This window comes from Hippopotamus amphibius, chromosome 8 (genome assembly GCF_030028045.1).
Source record: "Hippopotamus amphibius kiboko isolate mHipAmp2 chromosome 8, mHipAmp2.hap2, whole genome shotgun sequence".
NCBI classification, from domain to species: domain Eukaryota; kingdom Metazoa; phylum Chordata; class Mammalia; order Artiodactyla; family Hippopotamidae; genus Hippopotamus; species Hippopotamus amphibius.
Genome location: NC_080193.1, coordinates 58,111,338 through 58,135,567, shown reverse-complemented (window position 1 = coordinate 58,135,567; position 24,230 = coordinate 58,111,338). Strand labels below are relative to the sequence as shown.

Here is a 24,230-nt window from a genome sequence, read left to right as displayed (position 1 = left end):
ATGTGAGCCTTTACTTGGGGCAATGGCACCAAGAATAAGAAAAATGGGAGATTCTTAAAATACGTTAAAAATCAAAAGATGATAGAATTCATTACTTTATTTGATATGTTTATTAACTTTAAAGTTTTAGGAGATTAAGTTTCCAAACTGTCAGCTGTAGATTGAAGGTTGGGTTGACTTTATTGGATCTTTCAGGTGTTCCAAACAATACATAAATTCTTTATAACTTTAAGAAAAGAAAAGTCAATATTCAAGTTACTCTGTAATCTTCATTCCTTCATAAAAATAACTATCAAATTTGGTGGTTGCAGTCTATGAATTTTGTTCTTCTTTTGAAAATATAAAAATTTTTAAATAACAAAATTAAAAATTGCTCTGTATAATATTTTAAAATAACATTTACATTCTTGAAGTAAATCTTGGGGGAAAAATAAGAAAAATAATAGAGCATTAGTAGAAAGATTTCTAAGTACTAACCCACTGGGCAAAGTTATGTTGAATCTACAACTATCCCAATGTGATATCTTACCCAAAACACCAACTATGAGATTTTAACTCAACAAAAGATGAGTACTGTGTTATTGATGCATTTTGTTCTTAAATATTTAAACTAGTTTAGTCTGAAATATAAAGTTAAATTCGTATTATCCAGGAATATACTTGTTTAGCATGATAAATAATACCCCCATAAAATGAATAATCAAGAGTATTGTAATAGAGCATCTCTAACTGTGAGGCAGCAGTGAAGCTGAAAGCATATTCTAGATTTCTACTTTTTCTATTTATCTTAATCATCAGGAACCTTACCAGGATAGCATCCAACTTGACTAAAAGGGAAAAAACTCCACAAAGGAGTATTTCTTTGATTTATCTTTTTGCCAAATATCAACTCCTTTCTTCTGGTACATACAGTCTATGAAATAAAAATTAGGAGCCTAGTGCTTGAGTGGAATGCTGGAAAGAGTACAATAAATAATGCTGTTATACAGAATAGAGGCCTAACTACAGAAAGCAGCTTTGAAATAGGTTTTAAATATATAATAAGTACCTGTTAAACTACAGCCCACACAACAGTTCTGTTTTTTCTGTCTTTTTTTGTGTGTCTACTGAATACCTGTAAAATGAAAGCTTCCCTACATTTATTCTTTGCATTTTTCTTTTGATTGAACAAAGGCAGTCTTATGTATGACCGGGGGCCATATTATTTTTCTCTTAAAATGATAAACATTATCATTTTGAGAAAACATTGACTACTTTTTCCATAAACTCAATGGTATCTTAGTATTTGTTTGTTAAATGTTCCTCTCATACCATCACATTTCGTGTTTATATTTTATATATATTTTGTTTATTTTGTCAGCTCCTCTAACTGCCAAATTACATTGCAAAACATCTTTTTGTTGCTTTGTATTATATATATGTATATATAATGCATAAATATATATATTATGCATATATATTACAGACATGTTATATATGCACACATACCTAATACACACATGCATGTGTATATACACACACATATATATGTACATATATACATATACACACATATCTATAGGGTAAAAATAAGTAAATAAATAGATATACAACCAAAAAGAAACAATTTCATTTTTCTCACTCTGAATTGGGAATGTTTCTCATACCAAAATATATAATGCTTTGGCTCAGAACATTTCATTTACTCCCAATGTAGGTTAAACTCTTTGTGTGATGGAAAAACAAAGACAGCATTCATTCATTTATACTCATCATTTATCAGTTAATGTATAGCAATTTTTTTTTCACAGAAACTTAGGCAGATAGTCAAATAACTCTTATGAAGACATTGTAGGTCCTAAGGAGGAAATGAGGCATACTGCCAAGTTATGAGCCAAACCCTGGAAAATGCAATATGTAAAGATTTGTGTTTGTTTTGCTCTCTTTTGTTTTATTGATTTTTATTGGCATTGGTTGTGGTAGTAGGGAACACATCACTATCTCTTGGTAGCTTGTTGGAGCCACTATAGTGTTATAGATGTATAAGACTAGATTTCGTTTTGTTAACATAGTTGGTGTTTTTACTTCGTTTATTTTCTCTAGAAGGGATACTCTGGTGGTTGTGTTTGATACTTGCTGTTTGGGAAATAAGCATGTTTACCAAATGAACGAGCCTGAATTGGGTTTATAAAGCTACTGGTGATAGTCCTGTTCTTCTTTGTCAATATCAAACAAGGAATTGAATCAAAGAGATGATCACTGAGCAAGTGACTTTTCTACATGCTTTGTACAAGGGTGAGTCAAAAATTATCCACACTCCAGTTATATTAAAACTTCTATAAATTCTATAGCCAGTGTGCAGATAACTTTTGACTCACCCTCGTACATTCAGCTATGTTCCATTCTTCTTCTGTAATGAGTTCATCTTTCTGATCTCCATACATTTATATTGATTATCCAATAGCAGAGAGTTTCTGATGGGCAATCACTACAAACTTAGAGGTAGCAAACTTGCCCTATACTTGTCTGAAAATCATATACAATGTAATTGCTTTCAAGTAATTAAATAAAATGATTTTCACATGGAGCTTATGAAATTAGTCCCATTGTTTTATATGCTTGTATTTGTTTGCTACCACAGACTTGGAGGATTAAACAACAGAAATGTATTTTCTCATAGTTCTGGAGGCTGGAAGTCTCCAGCTCAAGATGTGAGCAGGTTTGGTTTCTCCTAAGGCCTCTTCCTTTGGCTTGTAGATAGCTGTCTTACTGTGCCTTCACCTGGCCATTTCTCTGTATGTGCACACCCCTGCTGTCTCTCTCTTTTTATAAGGACACCAGTTATATTGGATTAAGGTCCCACTCTTAGGACCTTACTTTAAACTTACTTACTTCTTTCAAGGTCCTATCTTTAAATACAGCTGTATTGGGGTCTAGGGTGTCAGCATATGAATTTTGAGGGAACGCAATTCAGTCCATAACCACACTTTACCTTACTAGGATGGCTTTCTTAAAGGCTAGTAGGTAAAGGGGCAAAGATCCAACCAGCACATCCAATTTAGATTGAAATTGGATCTTCATTTACTATTTTTTTCTGTCCTCTCTGGTCAAATTATTTAAGTTTTCCAAATCTTAGCTTTCTTATCTTAAAGTGAGGTCAACCATTTCATAATAGAGTTGTTTTGAGTATTAAATGAAATAGGTGTACAAAGTTGATATCTTACTATGGGTTTCTCAGTCTCAGAACTATTGATACTTGGGCCTGATAATTCTTCCTTCTGGGACCAGAGTTGCCTCCCCCACACACTGAGAACCAAGGGCCTACTTTCTGGTACCCATGGGCTGAATAAATGTCAGCTCTAGTTACTGAGTAGTTAGACTATGTTACTTTTGAGTTGCTAATGGGCAGGTTCTTACAATAACTTCACTTTTTGTATAGAAGTTAATTGAATCTCTCCTGGACTGAGATTATTTTAAAGTGATGATTAATTTTTGAATCCCTGTTTAATGATGTAATTACTTCCTTGGCATCTAAGGAAATCTGAGTTGAATGTTTCTGAGACTCTCAATTTTTTCTGCAAATTTTTATTTTATTTTGAAAAGTTTCAAACATACACATATGTTGAAAGATTGTTGTAATGATCACCTATCACCAAGAGTCACCCAATTGTTAACATTTTGCCACATTTGTTTATCTTTCTGGAATGAATTTGTATGGCCAAAGGGGAAGAGTGAGCACAGTTTGCATAAATAACTCAGACATGATTCATTCTGGTAAAATGTCCTACTTTTCATCTTTCTGTATTCAATTCTACTTACCATTGTGGCAATGGGCTCCATGTCTGGGAGATACATGGATAATTCAGTTTGAGTATATGCATCAAAAGTATGCACATCTGGATATTTCTTGATTTTTTTACATACTTCATATGCATAATATTTCTGGCTAGACACTACATTATTTATGGTATAGCCAATGGCTTAAAGTGTCACCTATTTGAAGGAGTCTTATTTTATTTCTTTTATTTATATATTGTCTGAGGCATAGTGAGTTCTCTGATCACATTTGGCCCATCTGAGTAAAAATAAAAAAGTGGTAGATTTAAAATTTCTATTTCTAGTTAGCAATATAAACTTACCCAGCATATTAAAAATAAGGCTGTAAACCTCCCCAGAAAAAGTGAAATATACTTTAAATTTTGATCGTTTTCAGTTACTGCTGAATGAAGAATATGCCAAACACCAATTCTGTCATTATAATCTAATCTGTAAAAAGTACATATTACCTGAATTACAGTACCTTTTTCCATTAATGAACATTTTGCAGGGTTTCTAAAAGTGGATCTAAAAATTTATATAGAGAAATATATTGGAATGTTTGTGCAAATTAGGGAATTTCCATTTTCTTTATTTATTGCTTTTTTAAAAAAAGTTGATGACCCTTTTAAAAAATTATTTAGCTCCAAACCACCAAACAAATGTATTACATCTTATATACCAGATAGGACCCTGGAATCTCTTGAATGAAAAATTTACATTTGTGAAGCTCAATCTACTGTCTGCATTTAAACCCAATCCTCTAATGAATGTATAATTATAAATCAATTTTAATCTGCAACAAGACAGTTTTATGATTGTTAAATCTACATGATACATTGTTATTTGTCACATTTATATTTCTCCCTCCCTATCTCAGCTTATTTTGCAAGTAAAAATACTCGTAAAATCTCAGTGACTAAAATGGTTAATAGTAGTCTTATAGTCACTCTATCTCCAGGTAGATAGACATTTCATCCTGGATATATAATTTAATCCATTTAAAAGTGGGAGAAAGCAGTACAATGACCTGTAGATTTAAGGAGGATATAAGTTAGAAAAAACTGGTTGGAGAGAGAGAGATATATATAGTTTTTAAATGTTGGATGTTATTTGTTTCTGATGAAGCAGCCATTACTTGTGAGCAGGATTGCATTCATTTTCTTCCCAGTGGTTGAACCAATCTAAATCTGAGCAGAGCAACCTCCTGCGCCAGATCCTGCATTCTCTTAACCTGTAATAAAGAACCTTGGCAGCCTGACAGGTTGTCACAGCAATTATTCACATGAAGTTCTGTAGCAGTTGTATCTGTCAGCCCATGTAGTATTGAATATTTTAACTGGCAGTCTTCCAAGACTGAACATTAATCTTACCATCTCCTATTACAGTCCCTAATCAAGATATTCCAGGGGTGATTGCACTAACATTGTTTGAAGACTACATCTACTGGACTGATGGGAAAACCAAGTCACTCAGCCGTGCCCATAAAACCTCGGGAGCAGACAGACTCTCACTGATTAACTCATGGCATGCCATCACAGATATCCAGGTGTATCATTCTTATAGACAACCTGATGGTAATTATTCTTTCCATGATTTCCATAAATGCATCAACATCTTTTAGTAACATTCCATTTTTGTTTCCTTTAAGGTTAAGTGTAAAGTTATTTTTGAGAAAGATTACCAGATTTCATTGCTTAGCATAATTATATAGAATGAATTTAGTTGATATCAAATACTGCTGTTAAGGGATATGGTTAGAAACTCAATAAGGAATTATTGATTGTTGAAATCATATTATGCTTAAATAACATTAATACATGTAGTTGGAGAAGTGAAGGCTTCATTCTTGAAATCATTTGTTTCAAAATAGTTGTAGGATCCTACTTTCTGGAATGCTAGGTGAAAGGAACTCATACATTTAGGTAGCTCTAGGACTCTAAAAATGAGAACTGTATCAAGTTTGCTTAAGCATATGTCTAGTTGGAATTCTATCAGGCCATATGGAATCAAGTTTTGATTATTTGTCTTAAAACATATTTGGCTTAGAAAACAAAGCCACTCTACAATTAGATGTGATCATCATTTCATTATTTTATTTTACATTTATGTTTCTAAACCTATGTATATATTCATTCAAAATACTTTTAGTCTCTGTTTATTTTTCTGATGGACACTTTTTTCCTACTAAAATACTTGCTATTGTGGAAATGCATGCTTAGAATTATTTAATGGTAAAATAAATGTCTTAGGTTGTTGAGTAGAATTTGTAACAAAATAAAATTATTATCTTGATGAGTTTTTGATTACAAAGTTCTATTCAAATACGAATTATGAAGCTTAAACATCGTATCCCTAATCCCATATTATATCATTGGTCTTGATTATCCCATTTTGTTGTTATTGTTTCTTTCTCACCCATAGTCTCCAAACATCTCTGTATGATAAATAATGGAGGTTGCAGTCATCTGTGCCTTTTAGCCCCTGGAAAGACTCACACCTGCGCATGTCCCACCAACTTCTATCTTGCAGCTGATAACAGGACTTGCTTATCCAACTGCACAGCTAGTCAGGTGAGTGGAGGTTTAGAAATCATATCATGGCATGTATGAGCAAGTTGTTATAAAGGTTTTGCCTGAGTTTTGTTTATTCACTTAAACCATTTTTGAAACATTTTTTTTTGTTTGGCATAGCATTAAGCATTCCATACATTATAGAGAGGGTCACAGAGTAAGGGAAAAGCAATTTTGGGAATTTAGGAAGCACAAATAGAGGTCAAAAGGAAAACAAAAACAAAAATGAAACCATTTTTACACTGATGCACACAGAATAGTGGCACAAATCATGAGCAGGTATAGCAGAATCTTCAGAGGAGATTTGACCTATTCCAAGATACCAGCTGATTGAGACATAGGGTTAAGACTATGATACATGCAGTTTAAACAAAGCAAAAAATCTTCCTAGATGGTCTGCTCTGTATCACCATCTCTACCTCTCTGTTATTCCTCAGAGTAAGTGATACAGAAAAGATAAATTGATAAAAAGTAATTTTCTAGATATTTTTATTGAAAAGTTATATGATCCAAATAATTTCCTTCTGAAATCTCTTTTTCTTCAAAATGTAATTATTTTCAGTAAGGATATTTCAGAAGTTATTTTTTCTACTTAATGGTATTTGCATGAACTTGATTACTTTCAAAATTTGTACAAAAGTCATATGACAAAATTTAATTTTTTATATTTGAGTAATAATCTTGTTTAAGATAAAATTGTAAAAGAAATCATGTGACTTGTTTTTAAAAATGACTAAATTTATTCTTAGAATTCTGTGTTTTGAATTTTCTGGGTTTTAATTCTAGCAGTGACATCATGGCAAGAGACTGAGCTTTTTTATTAGGGTGTGCTTATTTTCAAAAAGAGAAGCTAATCCTAGCTCAACTCTCATATTAAGTTATGACTATGGAGATCATACATTAAAGAACTATATAGATGAAAAAGATCCAGTCTCTTCCAGGAAGCTGTATGTACAGTGGTTAAGGGCATAGACTCTGAAGCCAGACTCACTATGACCATAACACTGACTGGTTTAAATAAGCTGAATTACCTTGGCTTTGTTACCTAACTTCTTGATGCCTCAGTTTTCTCACCTTTTAAATGGGAATGATAATATTTCCAGGCCACTGTTATCAAGATTACATGGGAAGAGTTCCTGGGTCATAGTAAGTGATATTGTTATTAATCTAGCCCTCTAGTGCAAGTAGCATATACTTGAGTATGTGTGCAATTAGTGTGAGGTGCCATCAGGAGGTTCTCATGTCTAGTTGAAAGCACAGGTCACAGTCTCTTTTTTTCCTTACAAGGTGTGTTGTTTTAATGATAATCTCCTAAGTATTTATGTAAACAAAATTCATTACTTTTAGAGAACTAGAAATTTGTCACTATGAGAGGTAAAATAAGCAACGTAGAGATAAAATTGAAGTCACATATTTAAGAAAAAAATTAAATATAATTTCTGTTAATTTTGTTTAGTTAAGACAGATTTTCAGTTTAACTTCTGGGTTATTCTGAAGTAACTTCTGTTCTCCTGATCTGGAGCACACCAAAGGTCACTCTGTTGAGGCCCAACACTGAGGCTGTAGGTAGCGTAGTAGAAATGACACCTATCTAAGCTCCTTACAGTGTGATGAGCCTCGTTAGCCGACTGGAAATAAAGCTAAAAGATGCTTGACACACAGATGAAAATCTCAAACATCGGGACATAGATAGTAAAACATCAGCCTTTCTGTAGTCATAAAAGGAATAAGATGTTTCAAATTATTCAGTAGGAAAACCTAGAATTATATTTATTCAATGGCAAAAAATCTGATGAGTCAATTAAATGAAAACTTAACCTAGAAAAGTTATATTCATATAACTAAATTACTTCTCAATCTGGTATCAATGATAATATAACTAAAATATTTCTAATTTTTTAAATATTGCCAATAGTTTTTTGTTTGTTTTGGTTTTTCTTTTTCATTTTTTTTTTAATTTGGTTGTGCCAGGTCTTAGTTGCAGTAAGCATGCTCCTTAGTTGCGGCTTGCCATCTCCTTAGTTGCAGTATGCATGTGGGATCTAGTTCCCTGACCAGGGATTGAACCCTGGCCCCCTCCATTAGAATCTTAACTACTGCACCACCAGGGAAGTCCCCTGCCAATACTGTTTTACATAAGTTAAAAAAAAATCAACAATAGCAAGAAAGAACAATAACGATAGAACATTGCAGGTCAGATATCTTTGTTTTCAATACTTCCTGAAAAAAACAGTTATCACTTCATTTGTCTCATTTTTAAGAAAACAGTTAATGAAGAGTAACATTTCAGATAACACAGTCAATTAGTGGCTGTCCCTGTAAGTCCTGGGATTTATGCATTTTATCTCTGATTGTTTTCTGATATAATGGGAGGAAAAATAAGATCTACTGTATGCTTCTTGGAGAAAAGTTAGTTAATAGAAACACAATTTTTAGTGAGGTAGATATTAAAATGAAGTGAATAATTTAGGTACTTCAGAATCATACCATTAAGCGTTCTGTCAAAAATATTGCATTTTAAATTTATCTTACTAAGGAATTTTGATATGTTATCGTCTAATGTTTGCAGCCAGTTATATACCCCAAATATCACTGATTTTTTAAAAAGTAAAATAAACAAATCACACCAGTAAGAATTCTATTATGATTGGAAATGAACATGTGAAAATCTAGTAAAAAGCAAGATTAGGTCCAATTCTTGTAGCACAAATCGTTTCAAATATTACATTTAAATCATTTTAATTAGAAAATTTTTAAAGCAAATTTAAAAATGAATTTAGTTATTTTTTAAGTGGAGACATTTCCTGTTTTGAGTAAAATTCACTACACGTAGGATTTGCATTTTATCCATGTACCCATTTTAGTAGACATGCATTTAGGAGTTTCTTTATAGCTTCTTGTGTGTGATAATTGCAGTCTGCAATTTATTTTATGAAGATATTAGTCTTGAAGAGCATTTACCATGAAGAATGTTTCATATTTATATTTAGCATTTATATTTTTAAGGTTACTGCATTTAAGTATGAAAAAAAAAAACAGACACAGAATAGAAGAAATCGCCCTCGGAGAGTAGTGAATAAGATGTGGATTAACATAAAAAGTAATAATAAATGTATTTTACCCTGGCCTTCTCTTAACTCAAAATGCTTTTTTGTGCTTATTAAAAATGAAATGGAGCAAAATCATCCTGTCATATAAGATTCCAACAGTGGATGTTTATTTAAATCAGAAATATTTAGTAAAGTTAAAAATATGTATCTAGATTTTTTCATATCTTGATTAGGAAGACTTTGAATATACTCAGGAGACTTGAAATCATCTTACTAATATACTTTGATATACGGTACTGACTGGAAATGTTTACTGTTCAGGATAATTGCTTTCAGAGTTAGCCTTATATCCCCAGACAGTCAGTATCTATAAAAACAATGTTTTTCCTCTGGTAATTCATGAAAACCACAAGAAACATGACCACAGGCTTAGTAAATATCGGAAAACCAGTTGAACAGGGAGATCTTCCCTTGGATTCACTGTACTCTATTCCCTCTTATATTTCCACTGGGAAAAAATTTATTCTTATTTAAAATATATATATATATATATATATATATATATATATACACACACACACATATATATATATAGACATATATCTACCCCAAATCAGCTCCATGATATCCAGACAGTTTCAGTAAAGGCTAGACTCAAATTCTGTCTTACTTGATGACAGTAATGGTATTTAAAATGAACCAATTTTTAGCTTGATAATCCATTTTCATTAGAGGAAATTGAACCCAGGTTATGTATTTCTATGTTATAAATCTGTCTGGCATGCAACTTACTAAGTTAAATGCCACCTTGCTTTTTGTCACTCACTTGGGAATTACAAGAAAAAAACTTCAAAAAGAAAACGAATAAATTTTAGAAAATATCTAATATTTTCAATTTCAGAAGAAAAATTTTGAAGTGCTAGAAGATATCTACTAAATTTAACTATCGCTTGTTTTTTTTCATGGCAGCTATTTCAGATGCATGTGTTCTCTGTATGGAAATTGTGATTTTCTTTAGTTTCTTCTATCTTATGAGGGTACATTTGGAACTGAATGTTACTGAGAAAAGGATAAGTTTGTGCTCTGAGAGCTAAGGAATAAACTGGCTGAGCTTTCTTGGTCACTGTGTATGGTTGGCTAGAAGTGAAGTTAGCAGGAACAATAATTAAAATTAATTAAATTAGTTAAATTAATTCAAATTAACTAAATGAATTCAACTCAATACCTCTTCCTGATATCTCTGATGAGTTTTAGCCCTATTCAGTGTTCAGCAAACTTTTTCTGTAGAGGACCAGGTAATAACTATTTTAGGCTTTGCAAACCACATGGTCTTTGTAGCAGCTACTAAACTGTTTGGTGAGAAAGCAGCCATAAACAGACAATATGTAAATTCGCGAGCTTGTCTGTGCTCAGGGAATCTCAGGAGGCCTTCCTGAACAGTGTGCTTCCATGGCTGGTCATTTTGCTGCTTGTTGTGCATTTATTCCTGATTGTGGAATGCTCTAAGACCACCACAGTTCACATTTGCAGCAAGAGGGTAGGCTAGGCTGCTCTGCCCTACTGAGTTGTTAAATATCCAATATATATGAGTAGGGTTCTTTAATCTTTATTTTTTCTTTTTCTCAAAGTTTCGTTGCAAAACTGATAAATGTATCCCATTCTGGTGGAAATGTGACACCGTGGATGACTGTGGTGATGGATCTGACGAACCAGATGACTGTCGTGAGTACACTGGTGGATGTACGAGTTTAGAATTTAGAGCACCACAAATCCCAGACCTGGATAATTGAAGCTAGATCTTAAGTATTGCCTTCTGCAAAAATTGAAATAGAAAGGTTTTATATGTCAGTAGTTAAAAATACAGCAAAAATTGTTGCAATGTCTTATGTGTGTCTCTGATCACTATTGCATTGACAGTGACACCATCAGCAATTTGCGTTAGTTTTCTCTTTCTCAATTTTTTTTACTTGTAGAATAACTAAACTCTTCATGTAGTGATCAGTAGAGTAAAAATCAGCATGATTTTGACTTGATATATCATTAAATTAGAAGCAAAAATGGGCAAGTTTTCAGAATGTCACTCAATAAGGGAAATCTTGCCTTTAAGAGATAGAATTTTTCTTCAGTATTAAACTTTTCTGTCAACTTTTCTGTCAGTGTGAAAATACTGAAAATTCTTTAAAAGTCAGGTTTTTCCAATGTAAGTCATTAGTTGGCTGTTAGACAATTTAGTATGCTCTTAGTAGTTGCCTTAAAGTGACTACCAATTATGTCTTGACATTTGACGGTCATTGGCATGGTTAGGTGATTTTTTTTTTTTTAGCCATCTTTAATAACCTAGGTTATAATAGACAATCCGCAGACTTTTGCTTGATAGCCTTAGTTCACTCCATGGGTCACTCCAGTACTGTCCTGTCAAGTTGAAGATGCTTGTAGTCAATCATGATAATTCCTTCAACATCCCAGTGGACGGTTGCCATGATTTGGTCTTGACAGTTGAGTTCAAGATCCTTAGGCTTGCACTAAAGAAAGACAGTATACTTACTGTCTTAGTGAAAGCTGGCTACTTTCTGTTACAGAACTTTCCACCACATAATCACAAAGCTGTTTCAAACTTAGAACCTCTAGATAGTTACTTAAATGAGCTGTATTCTGTCTCTCTGGTCACTAAGAAGTATATCAAACATTTGAAGTTTTTTCACATGTTTAATTTACATATTTGAGAGAATAATATATTCAATGAGAAGGAAAAAATTTATGTCATTGCTTTTCTAATATTATTTTTCTGTTTCTGAATGGTCCATTGCCCTTTGACTTTTTTTTAATATAGTTTTTATTTTCACTATGGTGGACAATATATGAAGAGTAGTATCTGTATGACATATATATACTATTATGCCTGAACTATTCTTTTTTTAAGTTATTGAATTGAAAAGAATATCAAGGAACAAGAAATTACGGTGGCCAGTTGAGATTTACACACTGAAATCTATTAATTTTCCCACAATAAACTGTTCTGTGATATAGTAAATGCAACTTATTTTTATAATTTATAGAAATGAATAAGAATGAATGTGTTACTTTAGTTCTCATGTTAAGATGACCTTTCCTGCCCAGATTTACTTAAGTGTTTTTTGAGGAATTTTCCCCATAATGACCTGCAGACAAAGTCAGTAGCATTCAATGCTCTCCCTTCTAAAATATTTACAGCTCCTGAACTCTAATTTTGATCTTGACTGAAATTTCATGCTGTAACCAAACTGATATGAGAAATTAACTACAGATTTAATATAATGCATTTTTTTACATTTACCCACTTTCAGTATATTTATTGTACAAATATAACTTTAATGTCTTTCAGGGGGAACCAAAGAGACATCTGGTATCTTAAGAGTCTCTGTATGATCCTTATCCTGGTTAAATACCAATACTACATATTTTTATTGGTGACATTATCTCTGTGATCTTTTAGTAAATGATCTATTACTTGGAGTTGACGGGTTAACAGCATTGAACATCTGTAGGCATCACACTTTATTTTGAGAGTCATAGTGAGGTAGAAAATGATGTACATGACTCTGTGGAGTAAGTAGAATTCATTTTTGAGTAGCTCCATCATCAAAATTTGTAGGTAATAAGAGCCACTGACAATACCTATAATTTCATCTGAAAAAGTAGAAAAGCTTGATTCCAGGTTCTCTTACTTTCTAACTTCAGTAATGTTATTTATGTAAATATAGTTGAGTGATGCATCAAGAGTTCTCTGGTATTGTAGGTTTGTAATTATATTTCCTATAATGCTCTAATATATCAAGGATCATTCTAGAGACACATTTAAAGGTCACGTAGGCTTCTCAGTTATTTAATAGGCATTGAAACTCCTCTAATAGTTATAACCCTTCTTATAGAAAGGTTTTGGACAACCTCACTTGTAATGGACAAGATGACTGTGGGGATGAGGAAGATGAAAGGGACTGTCATGTTACCTCAGAATGTTCTGTTTTTTTCTTACTTCTGACTCCAAACTGAAGTTGGTCTAAAAATTACTATCATGCACCATAAATTCAGAAAATGTAGAAAAATACAACAGCAATTATGTGCAAAGAAATTGCAAAGGAACTCATATATGAAGCAACAGGAAATAGAGGAAATGCACATTTAGATCATTAGAAAATTATCACCCCATTTAAATATTTAGTGTGATTAATTAACAAATGTTGTAAATTGAAGGTAAATGACTTTCAACACTTTAAAAGTTGCTTCTACGGAAGCCATGCATATATTGAGATTTTTTTTAATGTTAAGGAAATTTTAATTAATATTTTAATTATAAAAGCATATTTTATTCTCCAAAGTTCAAAATATAATTTATTAATGTTTAATTGACTGATTTGAACTAATAAACAGCATATTATTCATCTCAAAATCAGTAATTAGTAACATACATTAGGATCATTAGTCAAAAGATAAGTGTTTGTTGCAAACTGTGAGAAGACTTCAGATTTGGATATGGATTTAACTAACTCGGGCACTTGAAACTTGTATATTCTTGGGTGAATTATTAGCATCCATGAGACTTACTTTCCTCATTTATAAAATGGTCATGGTGATGCCTAGGTGAGAAGGTTATAATGAGATTCAATTAGTAACTATACATGAAAAACCTAGCCCAGTGCCTAAAACAAAGTAGATATTCAATATATCCTACTTTATTGTTATTGATTATATAAACCCAAAGAATATAGCAAAAACTGCTTTATCCTCTAGGAGAGATTTATTACAATAACCTACATATGGTATATAAAAATCTTTACTAGTTATAAGATATTGTCCTTATATATTAACAGAATTATAGGAATAACGATCAATAATTCTTATTTAAAATGTGATATAGAAAACATTTGCTTTAAGTAATGCTGGGGAGTGTGTATTGAGGACAGATGTTCCTCTCTTAACACATTACAGGCAGCAAAGTGATCAAAGAGAAATAATTTTTTAAGTGATATTGAAATAACTTTTTAAAAAATTACAGTAAATTGTGCTCTGCCACTTAACCTCTCAATACCATTGATGTATATACACTACCATGTGTAAAATAGATAGCTAGTGGGAACCCGCTATAAAGCACAGGAAGCTCAGCTTGGTGCTCTGTGATGACCTAGATGGGTGAAATTGTGGGGTGAGTGGGAGGGAGGTCAAACAGGAGGGGGATATATGTATACATATAGCTGATTCACTTCATTGTACACCAGAAACTAACACAACATTGTAAAACAATTATACTCCAATAAAAAATGTTTTAAATATATATATATTTATATGTTAATATCTTTCTTTTTATTGTTAGTTTATAAAAGCTAATCTAGAGACCATCTAAGCTGCTCAAAGCTTAAGTGCACATCTGAATCTAATAGCTATCTGGATGTGAAACATTCACATTGTGCTCTAGGATATGTTTAATATAATAATATAATAAATATGTTGAATGTCAAAAAAGCTCTGTTTAAGAAGTCATGAGCTAAGATTGTCATTCCATGATACCTATATGTTTCCTCCTCTAGCGGAATTTAAATGTCAGCCAGGACGATTTCAATGTGGAACAGGTCTCTGTGCTCTGCCCGCTTTCATCTGTGATGGAGAGAATGACTGTGGGGACAATTCGGATGAACTCAACTGTGGTAGGTGATTACATTCTTAACTAAGGAACACAAATCTAATTTTTAACTGATTATGTCTGCATTGATTTAAATTCAGACACAAGCTTTAGTGCATATTTTTTGTTCTTTCTATCTTTTAGACACACATGTCTGCCTCTCAGGTCAGTTCAAGTGTACCAAAAATCAGAAATGCATCCCAGTAAACCTCAGGTGTAATGGGCAAGATGACTGTGGGGATGAGGAAGATGAAAGGGACTGTCGTAAGTCACCTCTAACTGTTCTGTCTTACATCTGACTCCCAACTGAAATTGGTCTAAAAATTATTATTGTTCACCATAAATTTATACAGTGTAGAAAATATAATTGCAATGATGGGCAAATAAATCCCAAACAACCATTGGGATGGTTATTAAAGAAACTCTATATAAAAATATATATAAAATTAAAACATAGGTGATCTTTACTTAAAAGCTACCTGGAAATGACTACAAACATAAAAAAAAACATGCATTCATCCACATCATCCTTAAGAGAAGCAGCAAAAAACAAATTACAGGTGATGATAGTGCTTTTAAAAAAAATAATTTATTTTTACCTTATTAAGTAGCTACAAGTAATTTTCTTCTATTGATTTAATTACTTACTTGAAATCAACTCCATTTTAATTAGATTGTTTTTTTCCCATTATTAATAACATATTGAATGTATGATAAGAAACGAAAATCTGGGCAACATAACTTAACAAAATTACTTGTTAAAAACTGTAAATAATACTCCTTCTAATGTATCTTAACAAGCTACTTCAAAAAACAGTTGTAAAATATTTTTCATTCTGTTCACCTCTTATTTCAATCTCCCATGAAAAACAAATATACCTAAAATGGAAGGCAGAACAGTTTACATCATATACATACATTCACGTAGGCAGGCAGGCACATACACACATACACATACACATGCACACACAGGATCTGAACCGTAGAGCACCTGTCAAGTTCAAGCTTTCAACAGAACTGCTGTCAACATCTCTGTCTTGCTGAAGTTTTTATTCCTCTAAAACTTTTATCAGTAAATAATGTGCAGTCATCCAGCAATTTGATTAAGATGGTGCATTCAGAATAAAGTCAGTACCAGTTCTTTATGGTTAGCCATTCTAGAAGCTGACCCATTAAACTGACTAAGGTTTGTGAAGCCGTTTATAGTTGGAGTTGGATGTTTCACCTCTTCCCTCAAAATCTCAACACAACTAGAGGTTTTGATAAATTCTATGCTTTTTATTTTTTCATTCACTAATATCTTCTGATTTTAGTATTTTCTATTTATAAAAATGCATATGTATAAATTCTTAAATTTATTTATCTGAAAAAATATTTTTGAAGAACCCTGAATTCTTTATTTCTAAATTAGCTTCAAGATATCCAATCAAGGCTGCGTGGTTTTGAAAACTCCGATTTTTTTTTAAGTAAAATAGTTTTATTGTGCCTAGGTTTAATATGAGCTAAGTAAGACATTATATCTGTTGCAAATTTGTCAGCAAGGAAAGACACTCCATGTAAAGAAACTTTTGAGGAAAGAAAAAGCAAATGAGATAAGAGCTTTGGGTCAACTTTTAGGAATAATTATGTTTTAGGAATGTCTACTTGAGGATGATCTCTCCAGATATTTAGTACTGTGAAATTTTAGACTTGTGTTAAATTAAGTTAAATGATGGAAGTTTGTTGTATAGCTGGGTATTTCCTAAATAAAATAAGATACTGAGACATCAATTACTAAACAGAGAAACTAAAGGTATTTAGAACTATTAGGGTGGTGCCACCCTGAGATGTTTTCTATAAGAAAGCAAATGTTTTTAGAAATTTTTAGAAATTATCACTAGTATTTATGTTCACCAATCTACAGAATGCTCATGTAAAAGGCAGTTCATAATTGCTTACTTCTTACGAAAACTCTGATTTTTGTCAAATGCGTCATTGCAGAAATATGTTTTATTTATTTGTACTGGAATAGATAAAAGGAGTACATTACAGATAATTAAAAGTTAAAACTCATCACCTTCAGGGCCTTATTAATTAAAAGATGATACATTTTCAATTGATTAACTTAAAAATTAATTTAATTGCTTTTTAATTAAAGTGTCTATTCTTGTCCAAAGCTGCATTTTAATAGATGCTTTCCTCTTAAGCCGAAAACAGCTGTTCCCCAGACTATTTCCAGTGTAAAACCACCAAACATTGCATTTCCAAGCTGTGGGTTTGCGATGAGGATCCAGACTGTGCAGATGCGTCAGATGAGGCCAACTGCGGTGAGTGTTTGGTGACTGTGGGTCTTACTTACCTCTTGTATTTGTATCATCATCTGAGATGGCTTAGTGAAACAAATATGAACACAATTCTGATACAACTAAAGTCTTACACAAGAATGTTTTGTCTATGTGTTCTCAGAGTCAAAACCTTGGGTTAGCTATTTTATAAAAAGCATGGAGGATAAGGCAGGAGGGTAAGTATTGCTTTAGTATAAATCAAAACTGTTTGTAAAAAGACATTAGCGAATGCACATGCTATTAGCATTTAATGAATCGAAACAGTAAAACACTATTTTCATACTGTTCTAGACTTCATTTTTCTCCTTAAATACATACGACTGTCCATTTAGCCAATGATTATTGTTCATTCTTAAACATGGTGGGGAAAAAGAAAAAAAATAATAAGAGCATCTGTTCTGTTTTAGTAGACAATAATCACTTAAGGTGGCATGTTTCTGAATCGTTAATATTTTCACTTAAAATCAATTATTTTATTTACAATTATTATTAACATTGCAGAAATGGAGGACATATGTATTCATTTTGTTTAATGCATTTGATTCTATCTTGAAAATATCAACAATGAAACAGAAATGAAAGTAGTTGTCATATGTAACTCATTTTTATCAACATTTATTGAACATTAATTGAGGCTATTTTTTAGGTGAATGCACCAAAGTCAGCATTGTTGGGGAAGCAAAAAGGCAGTTAATCTTGTAATTTATTAGAAAAGACAAAGTTTGTCCAAACTAAAGCCGGAACTTCCAGGCTTCTTAGATGAAGTTGTGTTAAATGCATCTGTTAGATTCTACCCTACTCTTAATTAACTCTTCTGGAAGAAATCAAAATAATGAAAAGCCTTTAGGTTCTTTGAAATTCCATTATATTGAACAATACTCATGAGCTACATGTATAATCGCAGGCAATAATATGTCTTTGAGTGTTTTTATTTCTAATACTGTCTCTATATAACTGTGTCTTCAGGACATGCAACCAGTATGATAGCTTATCACTTTTTAATATCATAAAACCACCGTTTATCACTTTATGGAATTTATCTTCATAATCAATTCATAAGGCCTCAGACTACATCCATCACCAATTTGTCCATGACAATTATCAAGGACTTTTGCAGACTAATTTATATTACTGGTTATTTTGCTCTGTTGTCTTTTGTATTTCTGTTTACCAAACCAACATGGAATGATGACTTATCTATCTGAATAATTTCTTTTTTTGTGTGATTCAATATTTTTATTGATTATACTCCATTTAAAGTTTCATAAAATATTGGCTATATTCTTTGTGCTGTACAATATATTCATGTATCATATTCTTTTTATACATAATAGTTTTTACCTCTTAAATTTCTACCTGTACCTTGCCCCTCCCCCGACTGATAACCACTAGTTTTCTATATTTGTGAGTCTTTTTCTGTTTTGTTATATTTATTTATTTATGTTTTAGATTCAACATATAAGTGATAATATATGGTATTCGTTTTTCTCTGTCTGACTTATTTCACTAAGCATAATACCCTCCAGATCCATCTGTGTTTTTGCAAATGGCAAAATTTCATTCTTTTTTATGGCCACACCTTCTTTATCCATTCATTTAGGTTGTTTCCATATCTTGGCTATTATAAATAATGCTGCTGTAAACATTGGTGTGCATATATCTTATCAAATTAGTGTTTTCATTTTCTTTGGATATAAACCCAGAAGTGGAATTGCTGGGTCTTGTAGTAGTTCTGTTTTTAGTTTTTTGAGGAATCTCCATACTCTCTTCCATAATGGCTGTACCAGTTTACATTCCCACCAATGGTGCACAAGGGTTCCCTCGTCACCACATCCTTGCTAATATTTGCTATGTGTGGTCTTTTTGATGATAGCCATTCTGACAGGTGTGAGGTGCTCTCTCATTGTGGTTTTGATTTGTGGTTTCCCCGATGATTAGCAATGTTGAGCATCTTTTCAAGTGCCTGTTGGCCATCTTTATGTCTTCTTTGGGAAAATGTCAATTCAAGCCTTCTGCCCATTTTTTAATTGGGTGGTTTGTTTCTTGATATTGAGTTGTATGAGTTGTTTATATATTTTGGATATTAACTCCTTATCAGACATATTCTTTGCAAATATTTTCTCCATTTGGTAGGTTGTCTTTCTGTTTTGTTGATGATTGAATAATTTCTTGAATGAATTTTTTTTTCTATATTTTATTCTTCTTCTTCCTCACTCTGATGTGATGTAACTGTTTTGGTACATTATATTGTTCAAACTGATAATTATTAAACATCATAATAGCAATAATGCCTAATATTTATATGGTGTTTACCATGGCCCAAGAAATGCTTTAAAGGCTTTCTAGCGATTACTTGATTTAATCTCTTTATTATCCCTATTTTATGGATGAGGAAAATGAGGGCCAAGGACCCATTGGACCTCAGCTTGCCCCAAATCCCACAGCTAACAAGTGGTAGGATTGGAACTTGAATCCAGGGTTGACAAAAAGCATCTGCTTTATGAACACAGCATGAATCCACCTCATTTTTTGTATATAAAGAGAAAACTATTTAAATATTTTCTATTTTCATTACATAGAATTCTCCTAGCCACAATTATTGCTTTAAGTTCCAGACCAGTATTCAAATATATACATAGATACAGAAGAAGGGGGAAAGAATGAAAAAAGATTACCATTTAATTTGTCTTAAAGCCACTCTAAAATGTTATCGTGGACAGGTGATAATTTAAAGAAACCTCTTCTACATCGTATTTTAGCATGGCATTTGTCAATCCTTATTTTGAAGGAGCTAAAAGACTATCTCTTTCCTCTTTCTTCTGTCTTCAATACCTACAGAAATGCCATATATTTTTTCCTAATTCTGTTAACACTCTTGTGGGATAGTTCCTCTTTTGATGCTTTATTGAGTGGGAAAGAAACATAACACTCCTTAAAGATTAACTTTATTACGCCAAGGCCTTATTATTTGAATTTGAGTTACATGTTTCTTCGTGGGTAAGAATGGGCCTTGCCTAGAAGAAGGGATATGTTTCACTGTTTCACATGTCAAGTGGCCTAGCAGGACATAGTGTAGACTTGCTTTAAGTGCTGTTGAGGAACTGGCCCATTCTTAGCTGCAAAAACCTCCACTTGCAACCCATTTTTATTGTAGTTGCCTTCTGTACTTTTAGCTCAGTGCTCAGTTTAGGAGGAGATTCTTCGAAGAGGAGGCAAAAAGTATCCACGCTCTGGCTGCAGAATTTACAGAAGTTTTAACATTACCGGAGTGTGGATAATTTTTGACTCACCCTTATATTTTACTCTTGGAGTTCACCTAAACCTTACCTCTTATTTCTCAGCACCAGTATTTATATTTATCTCCAGTTTTATATCTAATTAGCTTCTGTCAATTCTAAAGTTCCAGGATTATAGTTTGTTCTACCTTGACCTAAATTAAACAGTTTGTTTTGTCTTGTTTTGCTTTTAATTGTGTAAATAAAACTAATGTAGAAACACACATGTAAGGGAGAGGGAGAGAAGGAGAGACAGACACATACTATGGAAAAGCCTAACAGAACAGAGCACAGTAACTAGTGCACATGTAGTATAGGGAAATAAATAACCAGTAGTGTGTAAATATTTTAAAAATATTTGTTTTTTATATTTACCAAAATATCATGTTTATTGCATTTAGCCTAGTGTAACTTTTGAGATCTTACGAGTACTTGCAAATTTAACAGTTAATACTCAGTATGTGTAAAAATTGTATGGTACTCATTTCTAAACTATCATAAGGAGGCTTTGAAATCACTTTGAATAGAAGTAGATTAAATATAGTTTAGGAGTCTTTATCCAGTAATCTAGTCGTGGTGGGACTTTGAATTTAAACATTAAATTAACTACATAGTTTCCCATAATATTACACCTAGATTTTGAGATGGTTAAATTTGAGTCCATGAAAGCTACATTTGGATTTAAACTGAAAAGTATTTTAAAACACCTTTTAATTCTGTTTCTGTGTAAATATAGATTTAAATCTATGCTACCTTCGCAGTCATAGAAAGATACAGTGGGCCGGTCTTATCCGCAGGTTCCACACCAGCAGATGTGGAGGGTTGAGTCTACTAAGCCATTTCGTATAAGGGACTTGAGCGCCCATGCATTTTGGTATGCATGGGGCTCCTAGAAGAAATCCCTGTGGATACCAAGGGAAGATTGTAGTTGTAACTTTGTTTTGTGAGTTGTTAATAGTTATTATAAAATTCTTTTTGCCCAAAGTTGTTTATTCTTTCCTTACTCTATGCTCAAAGATAAACACACTTTTACTAGAGGTTAGGAGTTGATGTTATATTGATGTTAACTACTCTTGGAAGTCTGTTTCGTTATTTATGTGACCAATGCCACATTTGAATGCCTGACCACAGTAAATGGAATACTCCAACTGTGGCAGCTTTGGGATTTTCATTCAGAATCTCAGTTTCAAACTTTCTTCATCTTCTGCCTGCCATTTTCTATTTTAGGAATAAAATGCAGATTTAGGGATTTGATAGATCTGTACTAGATTCCTACTTCTGCTCTGTAATCAGAGTTGAAACTTTTCTATAATTTTACTCTTATAAGATGATATCAGAATATGTCTTTGCATTATGTTCTCTCTCCCTGGTTTATAGTTTAGACTCTCAGTGCCCTAGATCCCTATGAAACATTCTTTTCATGAGTTTTCTGCCTGGGCTTTCCTGGTCAACTCCACACTCACCACTCCACTCTCTAGAATCAGCTTTTTGTGCTGCCACATCGCTCCTCCCTGCTTTCTTCTCCTGCATCCCTTTACCTTATCTAGAATTCTGCATCATCAAAGAGAGTCTTGCTTACCTGTTGGTTCAGAATCATTTGCTGCTTTTGAGCAGTCTTGATTTATAACCAACCTGCTGCTTGGCTAATTATTTTTACTTAATGCATTCGTTATAATCACACTAGCTGGGGCTTGGGAGAGGAACTTGAGTTTCCTACAGTAGCTTTGTACTTTCCACAGCCTGGATTTCAAATATGACACTGAACACACTGAAACCAAAAGATGGAACCCATCAACGCTTGCCTTTATTTTCCCTTAAATGTCTGATGAGGAAATTTGAATCAGGTTACTCAAGTTATGAGAATATAAGAAAAAAAATATTTTTTTAAGTTAAAGCAAGTACATATTAAATTATAAGATATTTTAAACATACAGACTTGTACAGAAATTTATACAATTATACACCATGTATCACTTTTAATAGATTTTAATATTTGGCCTAAGATAGCTCTTAAAAATCTAAATTCCTTCCATAACAACTAAAGCCCACCTCTATTCTGTCCCCTTACCTTCTTCCCCTTGTCCTAAAGTGGTTCTATGTCATTCACATGCGTTTTTTTTAGTTTACTATGTTAGTGTGCATTTATTAGTATGTGCCTAATAGTTTATAGTATTTTAAAAGTTTACATAAAGGGTATTGTATTTTCTATATTAATTTGAGACAAGATTTTCTAGTAGTAGTACAATGTATTCATGTGAACAATGTATTTCCATACTAAAGATTATTTCTATGTTTCAATTTGTTGGCAAATATGGTACAAAATATTTTATTCAATCTGTACTATAGACACCACAAAGTCTCAGTTCTCTTCTTAGTTGCTCTGTTACCTTGCATGAAAGTTTGTTAAAAGCAGATGTGACAATATCTAGAGACAGGAATCTGTTAACCCTACAGACAATATTAGGTTAAATGTTATACTTAGGATGGAGGGCTTGGGATGAGTCTGAAAATGGAAGCTCTGATACTGATAATTAACTCCAGTGAAATAATTCATGATATTTGAATTAGTTACTTGTGAATTTAGTTATTTTCAAAAATAATTTCCACTTAGAATAGTATTTAGGAAATGTTAGTTCCATGATTTCAAGATAATCTGAAGGGGGGGAGATCTGTGTTCATATATGCAGGAACGGATGATACTAAATTCCATATCTTGGAAAACAATCCACACTTACATATATTTCATTAAGACATCTGTTACTGTTTTTAATTAGTGTTTCCTGAATGTAAATATAGTTTACAAATTTATGATTTTGATTAGTAACAAATGATCTGAACATCCTCAAGTGCCTCTACCCTGCTGTGTTGTGACTTTTGTGGAAGGGGAGGGGTGAGTGGGTTTATTGTTGAGGGAGACTGCTGAGAGGCAGATTTTAAATTTTATAATGTGGCATCACAGTAACTCTTAATTATTTTGAAGGGTGGGATTATATATGTTTATGTTAGCAGGTGGGAAGGAGAAAAGGTCTCTAATCCTCACATTCTCTAGGACCCCTTTTAGTCTCTGCTACCACTTGGTCTGATCTGTAGTAACTACCTTTGCTGTGGAGTGCTGACATCACCACTCTTTGCTTGAGTGTAAGCTTGGCTGTTTGTCTCCATGACTCCATTCTTGGTGAGCTTGCAGCCTGATCTTAAGTTTCTGTTGATGCATGAAACCTCTTGAGCTAAGATCTTCACAGAGTTACATGATCCTGTAAATCTCCAGGTCATGTCAGGAGCCAGGCAGACTGCCTCATGCTTATCTGTCTAGCTACCACCCACTTTTAATGTCACAGAATCAGTCATTCCTGAGTTGTGTTGACTGTGTTATACACTCTATACGAGATGTTTCTCCTAGAAGCTTGGCATCTCTCCAAGATAAAAACTTCGGTTCTGATAGAACCCTTGAAGAAGAGACTATCTGCAGGAATGGGACCAGGAAATTGTCTTCTAGCTTTTATACAAATAAAGGAATGAACTACATGTGGATCATTAAATAGCCTAAGTGGAATAAAAGC

The 24,230-nt window shown here is 32.8% G+C and overlaps 1 protein-coding gene across 1 annotated transcript in view; it reads left to right on the top strand.

Moving 5' to 3' along the window:
• Positions 1 to 24,230, top strand: part of LRP1B (LDL receptor related protein 1B) — a 1,778,947-nt gene that overhangs the window by 1,585,212 nt on the left and 169,505 nt on the right. Inside the window, exons 61-66 of the mRNA XM_057745031.1 lie at positions 5,184 to 5,372; positions 6,220 to 6,368; positions 11,047 to 11,140; positions 14,980 to 15,096; positions 15,216 to 15,335; positions 17,258 to 17,377. Coding sequence (XP_057601014.1) covers positions 5,184 to 5,372; positions 6,220 to 6,368; positions 11,047 to 11,140; positions 14,980 to 15,096; positions 15,216 to 15,335; positions 17,258 to 17,377 — 789 coding nt within the window. The remainder of the gene's footprint in view (positions 1 to 5,183; positions 5,373 to 6,219; positions 6,369 to 11,046; positions 11,141 to 14,979; positions 15,097 to 15,215; positions 15,336 to 17,257; positions 17,378 to 24,230) is intronic.